Here is an 18,397-nt window from a genome sequence, read left to right on the forward strand (position 1 = left end):
ATGTTATTTGACAAATGCCACAAAGCAACAGCATTGAATAATTTAAACCTTGTACCACTGAAAATGTAAAAGGCATTCTCGTATAAAAAGTCAAATTGCTTTGAATGTAAATACTGGCCTATCAGTCGAGTTATTCTGACTGGCTACAGAAACATTAACAAAGTTATGGAAAACAATTTAAGGTAATTATCCCTCAAAATGCCTGATCCTTACATTAAATCATAATGAAAGTAATGCAATATAGTAAAGGCACTACAGATCAGACATGACAATAAACAATTCAGTGTACATTAAACAATAAGTGATAGATCACCTGAGAGACATTGATTTTTCAGCAGCAAGATCCACTCCTCGTTCCCACTCCTTTCTCCCCAAAAAGGTTGTTTGCTCTCCAAAGCCTGATTATGCCTGTTATGGTTTAACTCTATATCCTGGGATCACTAGTAAGAGCGGCAGAAACAGCAGGGATAGCATTATTAGCAATAGCTCTACTACTATGGATAGAGGCAATTTTAAGAGCAGATTACAATCGCTTAATTCTTCCATAAACTACCAGTACCTGTGCAGTTCATTCCCAAGTAACTTTATTTGATAAGAGCTTTAGTAATGCATGTGTCCTAGGAATAAATTTGCTGCATCAATTTACAAATAACTGGCTCTTACACGCAAATACTGATGTCACAAAAACACACCTTTTCCACTGAAAGATTATGGTTTCCAGAATATCTGAAACCGACTCAATACACAAACCAGCTCAAGAATTGGCTTCATGTTCAGAAAAGGAGAGATCTAGTGTATACTGAAGTCAAGCAGAGTACTTCAGCAAGATTTTTAAAAAAGAGCTCAACATCCATGAAAGCCAGATTTTATGAGGAACTCAACTCCCATAAGTAGCCAGATTCCAAAAGAGTACATCACTTTGGATGCTGAGCTGCATACTGAGTTTCTTTTTTAAAAAAATCTCATCTCAGCTATGAATGCTGAATCCTTGGAAATGTGTCCTTGTATATTTTTCTCCCCTCACTCATACCTAGTGCCAAACACCATTGGTTATAACGAAATAGAAAATCACATCAAATCAGCGTGCGTACCCACAAAGAGTCCAACAAGCCTTTTACTACTGAAGCAAAATATATTGTTTTCTTTAATGACAAGGAGAATTATGCCCAGGATTGAAAGAACGTACTGCAACAATACACACATGCAAAATGATCATTCATTGTTTCTAGTTACTGAATTCATTTTTACAATATTTACTCAATTTTCATGTTCATAATTTGAAATGTGTCAAACTGGTTTATTAAAGTAGTCAAGGTATTACTTGTGTGTATATGTAATAAAATACATGGTTTATATCATTTGCAATTATTTTTCTATTTAGTCCCCTTTATATTATGCATAAAAAGATCCTGAAGATTTTCAAGTGACCCTGGAATTTGATAGTCTTTAAAATGTATCACACTTTGTACAGACAAGAAAACTTCTTAATTAGATAAAGTCTGTATGATTGTTTTCAGTGCTCTGATGTCAAGTGTTTTTCAGCTATCTGGCCAAACCATCCTCAGGACAAAAATTAAAAGCAATTAATTCTGTTCATTCTAATTATATTGTGGAAATAGATTAATGAGATGATGCACTTTGCCCTTTAAATCAGCATACTATAAAATTTACTGTAATAGGGATCTATTTGTTTAAAATGAATTTCAGACTAGATTGATTACAAGGTGTAAGTGTACAATTTCTAATGTATTACCACAATCTAATTAGGAAAATCATGAATTAATACAAGTTGTGTCAATTCTTTTTCTCCTCCCTCTTTCTCCCAAGACACTGTTTACTCAGCTACGGGAAACCAAAATTCAAGGAGTTAAGACAGAGCTGAAAAAATGCAGGAGCCTTTATGCCTCCTTCATATGTGAATACACAGGAGACCTCTACATACACTTTTCTTCATCTCCACTAAGTGGACTCAAGGGCTTCTGCATAGCATTAGCCACCATCACACCCTTCTGAGTCCCCTCTGGGTCTGATTACTGAATGAGATAAAGACATGCATGAAAAATACTTGTTTTTATGAAGCATTATAGTTTATTGTTCAATTTTTTTTGTAACTTCAAGAAATTAAGATGTAGGAGAACAGATAAAATGCAATGATTTGTTTGAAACAACGCATACTGTCTGGAAGATACAGCTTATCACGGTGTCAAAACGAGACAAACTGGCTACTCCCGTGAAGGTCCATGATGGATGTTACAATTTAACTTCAGACAATTTATAAACATAAAGCTTAATTTCTGAACATACAAACATGTGATTCCAAAACTATTTCCCAAGTAGCATACAGTAGCAACAAACTAAGAGAACATAATGATGTGATGAAAAAGTCTGATAAAGGAATGTATATTTCAACTGATAAATCCCCATCACATGGTGCATGGAATTCCCATGATTTATGATTTTACAATACCTTTCAGTAGAGGGTACTTTTTAAATAAAGTAAAACCTGATATCAGTGAAAATTTGTAAAAGCTCAGATAACAGAAGTACATTTATTTTTCTTTAATTTTTTTCCAGGACCTTATGATTATAACTAGGTATTTACATTTTTGGACATTCTCTGAATTATTTCAGTAACAAAGGAGGCTGAAGTTTTCAAGAAACCCCTTCTACTGGGACTGAAAAATTTAACTGTGAGGAAAACTTTCTCTGAGTTTGACAATATACATTATACATGATTCAGGGCCTACACTAACGTTTGTTAGCTTTCAGTCAGAAACATTTTCTCTTAGTAGTTTCCTTTTCTAAAAATCAAATACAGTGTCTCCTTTGATGAAATGAACTTCTAAATACAGGATTCGGTCATTGATTTATCAGAGTTTTAAGTTTCTACTGATAAGTTTTTCCCTTTTATTTTCAATAACATTTCCTAAGAGGTTCTGTAGCTAAAAAGAAAGAGGTACATCCTGCTTTCAAGAACACAGAATTCCATTAGGCCATTATTCTGTTAGTAGACAAAGGGCCAGGTCAGGTTCTGATTTGTTTACAGGAAAAGAAAATGAAAATTGTTTTAATTAATTTTTAATCCCCGGAAGTCACTGAAAAAAACAGTAAAACAAGCTGATTAATTAGTTGTAATGTAGAATTCCAAAATAAATATTATTCTTTAGCACGTAGATTTCACTTGTTCCGAAACCTTTCACTAGATATTAACAGCTCCCAACACGATCTCTGGGAATAATCCTTAGTTCTGAACCATGCTTTAGGAAAACATTTCCTAAAGAAAAAAAGAGAAAGATGGTCACCTATAAGTTAAATACAGGTATGTGTTATCAATAAGAGCTCTTCAAAGAAAACAATTACTGAAAAGTATAAGATCTTAGGAATAATAAAATCAAGTTTCAGTTTTCAAATAGGCAGTCAACATTTCTCTTATTCATGAGAAACTGACTGTATGCTTCATATTTTCCACTTCTTCCATATATGCACAATCTAATGGACACTGCAATTTAAAACAAAAACGCTACGCACAAGGTTACATATTAAGCTCATTAGATAATATAAATTAACTATTTCATCATGATTTTAAACATGAAAAACAACAACAAAAATCAAGGGAAGAATAAAAAGCAAAGATATTGCAAATACAATATGCTTTCAAGGCCTCCCAGAACAATGTAAAGCCTGCTGTGTCTTTTTTTAATTCCATATATTGTGCACGGTAGTGAGCTTTTAACAGTGTAACTCAGGCAGAATAGTTTAGCTGGCTGTCTCAAAAATTAAACAAAGTTCCAAAGACCCCTCCCCCTCCATTTTATTACTACTCTAACAGGACTTGTTTTAAATAAAATATTTTCTACCTCCACAGTACATTACTGAACCATAAACATTTTCATTTTCCCCTTTTCCATAAATAATTTTGTTATATCTGAACTGTCAAATGAGATGTGCAATCATCACTTAGTTATTAAACTAGTATAAACATTGCTATGATGATCATTGCAACATCTGTAATTATTCAGACATTAACATTCATTTCCACCCATCATTAACATTTCCCTCAAGAATTCTGAGTATTTGTATGTGCTTACATTACTTCAAACATGCAAAACAGGTCACTTTCTTTGGAAACATTTTCTTTTTAATTAAGTACAGTAAGGGTGGACAAACAATTTGTGATTGGACAGTTAAGGCACCCAAAGAATTTAGCTTTGAGTGTTATGACATTACCAAGGGGAAAAAAATATGAAAACATCCTAACATGCCTTAAAAGTCAGTTTAGTTTTTCATAATCATATGGCAATTTAATAGAACTATACAGCAGAAAAGCGTTTCTGGATTTGATACATGTGCATTTCCATACTCTAGCATGTTTGGATTTAGAACCATATTTAGTTATTGGATAGAACCATAACTCTGAATTTTTTGTGCTTGTAACTCTTTGTTTTAATTACAAAACTCTTTTAATTATTTTGACCTTTTTATCACTTAGGGCTACCACCTTTCTGACAGCACAAAACCGAACATCCTTTCCCTCTCCCTGCTTCCTTGCTCACTCTTTCCCACTCTCTCTCTCTCTCTCTCTCTCTCATTTTCACTGGTATGGTATGGTGTGTGGGTGTTCCAGGTGGTGCTTACTTTATGAGGCTCCTGAGAAGCAACCAGCATATTCTTCTAGCTCTGTGGTCACCAACCAGTAGATCGCGATCTACCAGTAGATCTCAGGGGCTCTAAGAGTAGCTCTTGAGCCCTCTCTGAACTGCGCACCTGCGCAGTACATTTACATTAGATTTCCTCATGTAATGTAGGTGGGGCAGTAGATCTTCGCCTGTTCTGAGACTTAAAAAGTGATCTTGGGTGTAAAAAGATTGGAGACCACTGTTCTAGCTCCTAGGAAGAAGTGTGGCCAGGCAGCTCTGCATGCTGCCCCTACCTGCAGGTGTCACCCTTGCAGATCCCAATGGGAGCTTTGGAGCTGGTACTTGGTACGGATGTTATAGCATATTCGGTTAAATGATTAACCGATAAACAAAAGCTAATTAATGCTATTAACTACACGCATTCCCTCTCCCCGCCCCGCACCCTCCACCCCAGCAGCTCTGCCAGTAAGTTTTTAGAGTGCTGGCCAGCTATCTGGCTCAGTCCCAGCTCGTGCCATGTCCCGGGAGCTACCCCTGCTGCGGCTCTGCAACAATACTTAAATGGAGAGCTGATAGTGACAGGCATTTCAGAGAAAGAAAGCCATTTAAAAAAAATTAAAGTATTTTAGGAAATACTTCCCATACAATTTTCAATTCCATTCCTCCCAAAAATCTACCTACATATGACAAGTATTTAAAGCACTTATCTCTTGCTGCTTTTATGTGAAAACATACCTATAATAAGTCCTCTCCCAGATGCTTCAACCTCACTTCTGCTAAGTGCTTGTTCTTTAACACTTGTTCAAGTTATCATTACAGTGGACCCTTTTCCCTTGAATTAAAACTAAGGGACCCTTTAAGCACAGTGGCTGTGATGTTAAACATTCTATTTGTCCAGATCCACATACTTAAAGTGTTCTGCCACAAGCATATATTTTAAAAGGTTTGCCAGAAGCATATAGTTTTGAAGCACAAAAAACCCCTGTAAGATTTTATATGGTTATTGCAATTATTTTATGCTAGTCAGAAAACCAAAGGAAACAAGAAAATAAAGTAGTTTATATACAACACACATTAGGGCTTGAATAACGAATCTGATACTCTTAGGACTAAATCTGCTAATCTGGATGAAATGTGCTTGTGCCACTTTGCATCTTACAAAAGCTATACAAATGTTATTTAAACAGACCCACATTTGCTCCCATGCACACATCACTCATTCTTGCACTTCCCTCACTGCCTCAACCATTAATGCCTCAGTGTATTCTTTATAAAGTCACAGCATGTGTAAAATAGAAATCTGTATGGTAGTTATGTTGGTTGGATCACTAACTTCTGCTCTGCATCTTTCTACCTCCGTCTCCCAAAATGGAGGTAGCACAGAGTCAATGTGGAGGAGGGATTATATTTTAGCAGTACAACATTATTGTTGAAAGCTTTAGAGGGGTAGCTGAATTAGTCTGTACAGGATAAACTTAAAAAAAACAAATAGTCTGGTAGCACTTTAAAGACTAACAAAACATGTAGATGGTATCATGAGCTTTTGTGGGCACAGCTCACTTCTTCATTATTTTTGTTAGGATTGGGAGACAAGGAAATGCACGGAAGGACAATCTATGACCCAAAGGGATAAAATTAGATTTTTACAATAGATCTTCATATTCTGCGGTTTTTAAAGACTGAAATAATTGCTCTCTCAAAGGAGATTTTAAAGAACCAAAAGCATTTTAAATAAACGTATCAAAAACATTAGTACTATACTGATAAACAGGTATGTACAAGATAGAGATATGAAAGTGTACATGGTTAACCAATGAACCTAGGTTCAGTTTCTATTTATTTTTCTTTATCACAGTAAGTATTTATGAGCCTGAGCTCATCGGTTAATGTTCACGGTTACACATAGGCTCTCAGTACATGTGGGTGCACACCTGCTCCTGGGGAGCTGCTTGCTGCCCCGCTGCCTCTATATCAAAGGCAGCAGCACAGGGCGGCAGACAGGAACCAGTATGTGCAGGGAGCCGGCTTAAAAGTTGACTCCCCACAAACACTAGATTCAGGGTAGTTGCCTGCCACCCTCCATGCAACCATTAAAATTTTCAGCGGTTACGTGGTTAATTAAACGCATTTTAATATCCCTAGTACGTGATGCCTTGTCTACTGTTGATCAGCTTTATTATAGTCATCTAAGTTTACATATTACCCAGGACAACTGAAGCATGGGAGACCAAATATTAATAAATGCACCGAGCCTAGTGCTGGTAAAGACTTTAACAGACTAAATGGCAATGTGATAGCATCACTTAGCAGCATCAATGCATATTTAAGAAACCATCACCTGACACTGATAATCTGGTTTCTAATCACCCTATATTTAATCTTCCTTTTGCAGTTATGATTCATGTAAAAACAGTGGTGAGAACTCTCTATGCCTAAATATCTGATTTATTTTGACCCTTGTCAGTTATGGCAGTGGTGCACAACCCGTGGGTCACGACCCCCAAGGGGGCTGCAGATGTCTTCCTGGGGGAGGTCGCCATAGCGGTAGGCATAAGCCCTGGCCATCCGGATCTAAGTGCCACGCCATGCAACTAGCAATGGCCGGGCCCAGCACCTGGTTGTCCGGATCTAATGCAGCGCCGCTCAAATTACCTTGGGGGTCGCGACACGAGTACAATAAAATATGGAGGTCATGGTTGAAAAAAGGTTGCACACCAGTGAGTTATGGTATTGGTCTTGTAACATTGCAAGATGACTCACTAGCAGTGATGGATGAAGTTCAAGTATCCACACTGCATTATCAGATTTATCAGCTGCCTTAGATTCTGTAAGATTTTATCTTGAACTAATAAGAACTGCTATACTGGTCAGACCAAAAGTCCAAATAGTTCAGCATCCTATTTTCCAACAGTGACCAATGCCAGATGGCCTAGAGGGAATGAACAAAGCAGGTAATTATCAAGTAATTATCCCATTGCCCATTCCCAGCTTTTATCAGAAACTAGGAACTGCATCCCTGCCCAAGCTGGCTAATAGCCACTTATGGACCTAACCTCCACGAAGTAGCTCTTTTTAAAAACTTGTAATCTTGGCTTTCACAAAATCCTCTTTGAAGAGTTCCAGAGGTTGACTGTGCATTGTGTGAAGAAATACTTCCTTTTGATGTATTTATATCTTCTTCTTATTCATTTCATTTGGTATAGTAAGGAGTAATTAAAACTTATTTATTTTCTCCATACCAGTCAAGACTTTATAGACTTCTATGATATTCCTCCTTAGTCGTCTCTTTTCCAAGCTGAAAAGTTTGTTATTAATCTCTCCTCTCTCTCATTCAGTGAATATATGTGATGTTAATGGATTAGACCCTGATTCAACAAAGGATTTAAGCACTTTATGGGACTGGGGCCTTAGTGGAAAAGAGTCGCTGTATCTTCAGTATGTTGAAAATGCCCAGCTTCATTTTTCTCTCTTTTGATCCCAACAGAATGTAGGTGTGTCTTCCCCAATATCTGGTAGAGACTGGGGCACAGAAGAATTAGATCTGGCTGAGGCTCAATCCAGACAAGTAGATGGCAGCATTTATAGGCTGGGAAAAGCGATGAGAAGATCAGGCAAAGTCACATACATTTATCTACTGAAGGTGCATATCCGCCATGTGGAAGTCTTCTTAGATTCCAACTTAATCCTTGGATGATCATTGTTCAGCAGTAGTTAAGACCACTTTCATGATTTGTGTCTGGCTAGAAGAATTTGACAATTTCTTTCCAAAGTGGAACTTGCTAACAAAGTTTGTTCTTTTGTGATTTGGAGACTAGACTATTGCAATGTTCTCTTAAAGTAACACTTTAAATTTATTTTGACAGTAAGCTAGGAAAGAATATAGCAGCCTGGTTTGTAGATGGAGTGTCTTTCTATGCATACCTAATCAGGGCTCCAAAATCTGCACTGGCTGCCTGTGTGTTCTTGGTGCAGTTTAAGGTGCTGATTTTAAGATGATTTCAAACCTTCCTATTTAAGCAATCACCTTTCTCTTTGGCACATCTCGACAGCTGAGCTAAGAAAAGTTTCCTGAATCCAGGGATGTTAATTATCAGTTAACAGAATACTCGAGTAACCTCATGAATTCTTATTTGTTACTTAGCTATTCTATAGTTGCCAGGGGGTGGGGCTGGCAGCCAGTGCACTCCAGCCCTGCTCCTGAGGAGCCCCCTGCCACCCTGCGCTGCTGCCTCTCTATCAGAGGAAGCAGTGCAGGGTGCCAGGTGGGAGCTGGTTCATGAGGGGAGCCAGTTTGAAACCCTGCTCCTCTCATGGACAGATTGGCTGTTGCCCCGCACTGCTGCCTCTGATACAGAAGCAGCAGTGTGGGGTGGCAGCAGCCCCTCTGCAGGTGGTATCTGAGCTCCCAGACCCAGCACAAGCCGGAATTGAACCAGGCTGCCTGCCCATCTGGTTCCTAATACACTTTAAATGCAGACTTGCAGCGGGAGTAGGTCACAGACCATGCACAAGCCAGGACTGAGCCAGGCTGCTGGCTAGCCTGCTAAAAAATGTACTGGCTTCTGCTTATCAGTTAATCAACTACATGATTACATCCCTACTGCAAGGAAATCTGTGAAAGATCACCTTCCTTCAGTATGTTTCCATAACCCAGTCCAAAATAGCTTTAAATCAGTAGACTTTCAGGGCACAACTTCTGAAATGGTAAATATTGCTGAGTGACTTACAGAAGTCAAGAGTTTTTCTTCCTGCATGGTTACTTAAGTATGATATATTATGGAGTTTCTATTTTTTTATCTTTATCACATTAAGTATTTATTAGAGGGCCCTGGAATATTAGCTAGGCACCTGATATTGTTTCAAAGAGCTAAATAAATAAAATACTGAGCAGTAATTGTCTGTTATTCACAATGTTTGAATGCAGTTTTCACCATCGTTTAGTATTTCTAGATCTCTATTTGAAAAACTGTAAAAACTGTGATGCACTACATAAGTCACTCACTGCAGTACATCATAACGGAATAAACATTTTTCAGTTTTTTTTTTTTTTTTTTTTTTTTTTTAAGTAAATACTTACCCGCTGTTTGTGCAGGGTTTATTCCTATTCCATCTAAGAAAAAGTAAAACACCAAATATTTATTTTGGAGGCTAAAACAAAAACAGATCCGAGTATCTAGTAGTGTAAACTTACATCATTAAAATGAATGCAAAATATTCAACGTTCTAAACAATATACTATAATAATTTTTAAATATCAGTCTTTATCAATTGCTATCAATGATAACTAGTCAGCTTTATTACTTTTAGCTGGTGATAAAAATTTCAGCATAGTGAAGCATGAGATATGCTGTAGAATAAAAACCCTTCAAATAGCAATAAAATACCAATGGAAAAACTCCATGCACCAGCGTTACGTATAACAGTGACACATTACCATTGAAGCTCATCAGTTTATATGCTGGTTGGGTTATAGAGAAAACCTACTTATATTTCTCTGAAATATAGTTTAACTCAATCCATAATATAAAAAACTATATTCTTACCATTTGTTATAATGGCACTTGTTGCTGCAGGAACTTTGAACTAAAGGAAACAAATGCATGACAAATTAATTTGAAAGACAGAAAAAGTGGAAAATACTACAATGAATAAAGCTGTGTTGTAATTTCAATGATTTAAGCCCGTATGAAATATAATTATTTATATATAATTATATCCCTGGCGGGGGGGAGGGCGAAGGGGGGAGAAGACCACTGTGAAGAAGCCTCTGTTCACAGTGGGATCAGACCCTCCCACAAACAGGGGCTGCTGCCACCCTATGCTGCTGCCTCTGTATCAGTCTGCATGGGGAGCTTGTTTTTAAACTCGCTCCCACCTGCCATCCCGCATTGCTGCCAGCAGCATGGAGTGGCAGGAGGCTCCCTGGGAGTGGGGCTGGGAGCACACTGGCTCCCAGCACCACCCCTAGGGATTATTGAATAGTCATGTAACTGCTAAGATTTCATGTGGTTACACGATTATTCAATTACCCAATATCTAACATCCCTAGCGTCCATATGATGGAATTTATGTTTGCTCAGTTTGCTTGTTTAAAAAACTAGGAAATTACACACACAAACTATACTTAAAAACATTATTCAGACTACACTCAAGTCAAGACTCAACAGTTAGGAAAATACCTCAATTCAGTTTCCATTGCAATATTAATTGAGCCCTCTTTCGCATACACATTCTTGTATAGCCTTTTATTACATGATCATACACTCTTTTTAACATAGGACCTCTGTCTCATTCAATGCACTGTATGGACAGTGCTCAAGTTAATAGCTATTCAACACGTTATATGAATCTCTTTTTATGTAATATGTGGCCACACACCTCATGAAATGTGCAATATTCAAATCCTGCTCTGAAGAAATCTGCATGAATTTTTCTATGGCCCTCTTCACCCTTGTATGTCAGTGCTTCATAAAATTAATATATCTTTACAAACACCTCTGTGAGGTGATGGGACGGATTATGTCCATTTTACAGATAGGGAACTGAGAAACAGAGACAGAAAGCTAAAAAATACTCACCAATTTTGGGTGCCTAATTTGAGAACAATAGGACCTGATTTTTTAAAGTACTTAACATTTTACACCCCTTTATATACTAAAACTCAGCTCCCTAGGAATTCAACTGCAGTTCCAAGTGATCAGCATTTTTGTAAAACAGACAAGATCTCAAGTTGAACATGCAGAATGAGAAACACAGAATTAGTGACCACCTTCAAAAGGTTTGGGTTCAATGACTTGCATAGTAGCAACACACAGGAACTCTCTGGCAGAAGTAGAGACAGAATCCAACTGCCTTAACCACCTTTCCTCTTCTTATAGTTCCCTAAGTTATTCATTACTTTTCAACTTCAGAAATAATTGAGACATGGACCCTACAAACAGCAGCCTCCTTTACTAGACTACCCTCATTCCTCTCTAAAACAAGAAAAGTATATTGAATGAGGAAGGCGGTCAAGTGGAAAAAATACTCTTTGGCCAAGTAGTTAAAAACTGCATCATAAGGCACAGGCAGGCTAAATTAAGGATGGATAGGCATTTCTTAACCTTCAAGTGCTTGACTTTGTAACTTGTTTTTAAACAGAGCTTTTGTGTCTGTAATAGGGATCCATAAATGGACCATGTGCCGTTAAAAGCACTGAGAGCCAGATTAAGTTATCATTTCACTATTTCCTCCTCCCCTCAACAGATCCTTGTACCAGCGTGTGAAAGAGCTAAATGCCGTCATACTGTATAATAGTTTTAAAAAATAATTCTAAAAATATCAAAACCTTTAAAAAATAAAACGTTTTCTTTCATATGCACTAAGTGGATTTATATAACTGAACAGTAATGATATGTGGGGTACAAAAGAGCCCACTACAACAATTGTTCTTCATTTTCCCTCTAAGCCTCTTGAAAACAGCTATAATTATCCCTCTAGGTTGTAAACCTACACAAAGGGGATAATTCAAAGCTCGCTGATGTCAACAGAAAGACTTCCATTGATTCCAAAGAGCATGATCCAAAGTATATAAAATACATAGTATAGAAATGCCCTATATCTGCTAGTTGCAACCATATCTTGTTTAATGTGACCATTTAATAACTAATCCTTTCGTAATAGAGCTATGCTTAAAGCATGTACATGAAAAGCCTTAGAAATGGAAAGTACCTATAAAAGTCTGGTCTACATGTAAAAGTTTTGCTAGCATAGCTATTTTGGATGGTGTATTTAAAAAAATTAAAATCACAACCATCACCAACATAGCTAAACTGACAAAACTCTAATATGGATGCAGTGATACCATCAAAAAGGTTGTTTTGTCAATATAGGTTATTTCATTTGGGGAACAAGTATAAACTATACTGGCAAAAGCACTCTTTACTAGTTTAAACTGCATCTCCAGCTGCCTGAACAGCTATACCTGCAAATCCTTTCTAATATGGACTTGCAAATGTCATCAAGTCCATTCCCTCTTCCAGTACATTATTATTTCTTCTACAGGTTGGACCTCGCTAATACGGCAGCCGTGAGACCTGACTGATCCTGAACAAGGGGATTTGCCAGACCAGGGAAGGTCCCTCCCCTTCTGGAAGGTGCTGCCACTGGGTTAGGTCTCCAGCCTGCTCCCTGAGCCTCCCGGGGCTTTCTAAATGCTACTGGCCTTGCTGCTGTTGGGGCGGAGAACCACGGACGGAGCTTCACTGCCGCTTGGCTTTGTGACTGGGGCGGGAGCTGCACAGCCAGGGCAGAGCACCTCAGCAGCTGTCTGGTTCCATGCACAGCCACGGCTGGGGTGGGGGGCCGGGGCTGCAGTTTCACAGCCGGAGATAGAGATCTCTGGCCTCTACTGGGGCTGGAGCTCCACAGCTAGTGCTGGGGCCAGAACTCCCTGCTGTGTTGCCCATTTCCCTCCCTCCCACACAAACAATAGGTTGCTGGTGCCCCTTAACGTGATCCTGCCCTGCCACCAGACCTCCCTTTTCCTAGGCTCTGTGTTCCAAGAACATCCGTGGTCCAGGATGTTGCTGGACCAGGGAGTCCTAGTTAAGGGAGGTACAACCTGTAGCACATTTTCCAAGGAGTAAACTGAGATTGTAGTTGAACAGCTAGCCTGAGCCACTATTATTTTTAGCCATCTAACTGAGTCAGAGAGAGAGAGAGAGAGAGAGAGAGAGAGAGAAAGGGTTTGACTACACATGAAAGCTTTACCAGTTATATGGATAGGACTATACCAGTATTAGGGATGTAAGTGACTAGGTGCCTACCCAATAAGCATATGCTTATCAGATAGTCGAGTAATCACTTCCCCCTCGCCCCGGCTACTCCTAGCAGAAAGGATGTGGCAAGGGGTTGACCAGGAGCCAACTTAAAAGCTGTTTCCCCCCAGCACTGTCTCCAAAGGGAGCAGGGGAGACAGAGGCATCCTCACTCTGGGGTCTGACTGCTGTGCATCCTCACTCTGGGGTCTGACTGCTGTGCTTTTCCCTTTGAAATGTACAAGGGCGGCTCTTGTACATTTCAAAAGGAGAGGCGCAATGGGACAGCGAGCGCCCCCCTTATTGACTAATGGTGTAGTCAATAGAAATTCCATCAACTAGTTGATTAGCTGATTAATCGAAACCAGTATAGTTAAACTGATCCAATTACATAGTTTCTTGTGTAGAAATGCTCATTCAGGAATTAGTGTCCACATGCGGAGTACTAGCGGTATTACTCCATTAGTCTAAATTCACATCTTACTCTATACTGACATAAACCTTCCCACAGTGGCAAGCCATCAGTAACTTTCTTGAAATCACGTAGTAAGTCCGTGGCAGGGAAAAGAACTAAACCGAGTCTCCACAATCCTAAACTGACACCCTAACCTCTGGATTCTCCTTCTTCTCTACTTTTCCTTGGCTTTTATATCCTTCAAATACTTATAAGCTGTGCACTCACCTTATCTGTCACTTATACACATTTTTCTTATTTTTAATTCACATCCCTCTAGCCCCTTAATCATTTTAATGTTCTCTGAAATCCCTCCAAATCACTATCTTCCCTTAAGAAAGTGCTCAAAATATCACATTAGTCCAGGTGCAGATTCACAAAAGCCAAGTAGAGACACACCATTTCTGTAGTAAACTGTGATGTGGCACTTAATCATACGCAGCCCGAAACAACAGTTTAAATGTGTTATAGCAAAAAAGCCAATGACATTTTGTTGTCCACAATCACTACTAGAATATCAGCATTACTGCTCTCCAGTTTTCTCTTTTTTTATTAATTTAGTGTTTATTTCCTACTCTATCTATATGAAAATCATACATATTTTACATCCAGGTAATCAATTCTGTATCAGATATTACTTGCTACTATATATAAATTGCCTTGATGAAATTCCAATTAGCTTTTTCAATAAAAGCAAACTTTCAACATGACTCAATCTAGTCACAAACTGTTTACAATTTCACACCAAAATTTACATAAGTCTTGTCATTTAACTTTCTAGTGACTATGTTTACATCAATAACAACTCAACACTTACCTCTTCTGCAGCAAACTTCAAGACAGCTGTAAAAGGTGTATTTTCAGGCACACTTAACCTGCAACACAGAAGAATTAATAGATAGTCTCTTATTTGGTCTAAAAATCATAATTCCAATGTTTCTAAAGCTATTGATTATAATTCCACTGAAATCAATGGGAGCACTCATGTAGTTTAAGCAAAGCATGTACTTACATGCTCTGCTAGATCAGGACCTAACACACATGAAGAAGAGTAGTACATTGCAAAAAAACAAAAAAAAAAAACAAAAAAAAAACAACCTACCAAACAAACAAAAAAACCCTGACATTTTTATTTTTAAATACATTATTTATAGACATGCTGGCTCCACATTCATCTGGCCAGTTGCTGGGAGAGCTGTCCACATGAAGCAAACAGAAAGACCATATTCAAAACTTCCCAGGGCTTTTATAGGGAGGAATGGTTACCTGTGTATCTGGCTGCAAAGCAGCAGTTCAAAATGATGACCAGTCACAGGGGCATTATGGGAATACTTCCCAGAAGCCACTTATAATGATCATTCATGTTTTTACACTGACGCTGTGTTGCCCTAACTATGTCTCCCTTCACTGTAGGTCTCTCCTTGAGGTGATTTCATATTGGTGTAGCAGGTGATTTAAAGAGGCAACAGCACTGCAGTGTCCACACCTCCACAGTTAGGTTGGCATAATCTGCCTTATATCAATAAAACTTTGTAGTGGAAACATGGCCTTAGTAAACTGTACAAAAACACCAGTTAGAGTTTGCACCTCTAAAATCTGGGGTTTTCTGATCCAGCAACATCCATGGGCCGGAACCCACAGGAAAGGCAGTGGGAGTTGAGGGTTGAGAGGCAGTATCCATGGACAGAGAAGATCAATGGCAAGGGCTGGTGTGAGGAAGCAGTGCCAGCTGGTGTGGCAGGGACTATCCTGGGAGACTATGGGCAAGGTGACTGCAAGGCCGATGTGGGAAAGGGGGTGAACAAGGCACAGGGTTGGTAACAAGAAGACTGATAAAGGGGGCAGCGTCTATGGTGGCACACAGGGATAAGCGCCTGGGGGTAGGTCAGTTGGGGGACTCATGGGAGGATGGTTCACCTGCGCAGGACAAGGGGTTGGTAGCAGAGAGGGGTGAGTGTGGAGGGCAGCACCTGGGGTGGGTGGTTGGGGACATAGGGTGTGGGGGTGCCCACGGGCAGAGCTGGGGCAGTGCTGGGAGGAGGGGGGAGGGGCAGAGGGGCCCATGCAGTGACGTTCCCGTGAGAACGAGGGGAGAAGTGGGGGGGGGGGCAGCGCATGCGCACCAGGCACGCGGGGGTGTCACTCACACTTTGTAGGGCAGCCGCGGGTCCGAGGTCAGCGTGATTTTAAAGGTGACTTTCGACCTGGGGAGGCAGGAGCAGAGCGTTAGCGCCGGTGGGGAGACCACGCACGAATGGGGGAGGGGGTCCCCAGGTCACTCACATGATCCGGTCCGGGCCCAGGAACCGCCGCCGCCGCCCCCAGACACACGTCAGCCGCCGCGGAGCCGGCCGGCTGCGGGGTCCTTTGCCTCCGCGCCAGCTGCCCACCCGCCGCCTGCGCAAAACCGCCGCGAAGAGCGCGAGACTGTGCGCCCGGCCAGGCGCGCCAGGGAGCGGATCCTCGTCAGGCAGTGGCAGGGCAGCTACCCGGGGTCCTGCCGCTGTGAGGCTCCGCCCCCTGAGTTCCCCGTGGTATCCCGGGCAGGGTTGTGCTAAGAGGGGCGGGGCTGGCCGGGACCTGCGTGCGCAGCTGGTGGGAGGGGAGGCGGGGCGCTTGCCAGGGGAGCCTCAGTCTCTCCCCGCCGTGGGTGGGGGCAGAGGTTCCCTCGCTGCTTGTTCCCGGCCTGGGGCCCTCAGGGGTCCGTGCGCGGTCGGGCCGTGGGGTCATTTCGGGCGAGGGCGGCCCAGCTGAGCTGAGGACAAGGGTGGAGTATGGGACAGCCTGGTTCTTCCAGAGGCTCCTGCCAGCGTGACCCTCCCGGCTCCACGCACTGCTGCCGCCACGGGTGTGAGGGCGGGGCGGCTCGCTCTGCTTTGGGGGGGGGGGGATTATAGCTCAGTCCCGCAGCGACGACCCGCCTCCCCAAGAGCGCTGTGGTCTTGTCTGGTTGATAGCTGGACAAATGGCCTCTACTGGTGGGTCCTTCTGGCCTTAAATTCACAGACAGTCATAGAAGTTGGTTTGTGGCGTTAGTGTTTTATTATTGCGGGTGAGGCTGCATGTTATCAGTTGCTTTCCCACCTGGTCACAGTAAAGGTGTTGCAGATTTAAATTTGTCATAGGTTGCTGAATTGGGGTCTTTCATGGAGAATCCTAAAATAGAACTGGAAAGGACCTCAGGAGGTCATCAAATTCAGCCCCCTGTGCTCATGACAGAACCCAGCAACATCTAGATCATCCCTTATAAATGTTTGTCTAACCTGCTCTTAAATATCTCCAATGATGGAGATTCCACAGCCTTCCTAAGCAATTCTAGTGCTTAACCACCCTGGCAGAACTTTTTCTCCAAGGCTGTGTCTACATTGGCCCCTATTCCGTAATACGGATGCAAATGTAGCACTTTGGAATAGGCAAATCCCTGGGGATTTAAATATCCCCCGCGGCATTTGCATTAACATGGCTGCCGCTTTTTCTGGCTTGTAGATAAGCTGGAGAAAAGCGCCAGTCTGGACGCGATCCTCCGGAAAATAAGCTCTTTTCCGGAGGATCTCTTATTCCTACTTGAAAGCCCAAGAGTATGTCTATCCTGCACCCATAGTTCAAAATAAGCCATGCAAGTTGAGCTACACAAATCATGTAGCTTATTTCTCAAAATAGTTTATTTTGAAATTTGGCGCTGTCTACACAACTGTCTACACAGCGCTTATTTCAAAATAATTTGCTATTCCAAAACATCCAGTTGACCTCGTGCAGTGAGGTTTACAGGCATGTCAGGTTAGCGAGCCTGTTGTATTTAGAAATAATGGGCACACTCAAATGTAGAATAGCTATTTTGGGATACTAGAAGTATCCTGAAATAGCACTGCAGTGTAGACATAGCCCAAATGTCCAACCTATCCCTCCCTTGCTACAATTGGAATTTTTGGCTTACTGACACAAGTTGAACAAAGCTTTTACTGTATTTTTCCCAAAAGGCAAACGGGTATGGTCATCGGAAGAAATGCAGTTTTATCAGATGGTTTTCACAATAGGGATGTAAGCGACTAGTCGACTACCCAATAAGCAAATGCTTATCTGGTAGTCAAGTAGGAACTCGACTAGTTGCTTGCTCCCAACCCCTTTTGCAGCCTCTATCAGAGAGAGATAGCAAGGATGGGGAATACAAGCCGGTGCTGGGAGGAGCCACCTTAAGAGCTGGTTTTCCCCATCACTGTCTCTGTGGAGAGCAGGGGATGCAGATGGTAGTGGGGAAACGGCACAAGTGGGGATTGAAACAGTCCCGCTCATGCTGGTCTAACTCCAGCTCCTTTCTCTTTGAAATGTCTGTACATTTCAAAGGAAGAAGCACAGAGAGGAACCTGCACCAATAGGGACTGCTTTGCTTCCCGCTCGCGCAAGTTCCCGCTGCCTCTTTCCCTTTCAAATGCACCCACTGTAATATATGTTTTGTTACAGACCAATTCTACAAGCCAAATACATGGGGAAGGACTGGAATGACAATTCAC

At 40.9% G+C, this 18,397-nt stretch overlaps 1 protein-coding gene across 1 annotated transcript; it reads right to left on the reverse strand.

The window, feature by feature from the left end:
- Positions 1 to 2,065: 2,065 nt before the first annotated feature.
- On the reverse strand, positions 2,066 to 16,395 carry UFM1 (ubiquitin fold modifier 1). Its single transcript, XM_075919122.1, has 6 exons — positions 16,173 to 16,395; positions 16,037 to 16,093; positions 14,707 to 14,764; positions 10,181 to 10,220; positions 9,715 to 9,747; positions 2,066 to 3,274 (listed from the first exon to the last, which is right to left on the reverse strand). Coding segments are annotated over exons 1-6 (258 nt in total). The 5' UTR covers positions 16,175 to 16,395; the 3' UTR covers positions 2,066 to 3,206.
- Between the last annotated feature and the right edge of the window lie 2,002 nt (positions 16,396 to 18,397).

This window comes from Pelodiscus sinensis, chromosome 1, assembly GCF_049634645.1.
Source record: "Pelodiscus sinensis isolate JC-2024 chromosome 1, ASM4963464v1, whole genome shotgun sequence".
NCBI classification, from domain to species: Eukaryota; Metazoa; Chordata; order Testudines; family Trionychidae; genus Pelodiscus; species Pelodiscus sinensis.

Excerpts from the sequence above, each read along its gene's own strand:
- UFM1 (XM_075919122.1), bottom strand. Across the intron at positions 14,765-16,036 it reads CCGCGGCTGCCCTACAAAGT|GTTAAGTGTGCCTGAAAATA; the intron begins GTGAGTGACACC and ends TCTGTGTTGCAG. Across the intron at positions 3,275-9,714 it reads AAACCCTGCACAAACAGCGG|GAAATGTTTTCCTAAAGCAT; the intron begins GTAAGTATTTAC and ends TTTTTTCTTTAG.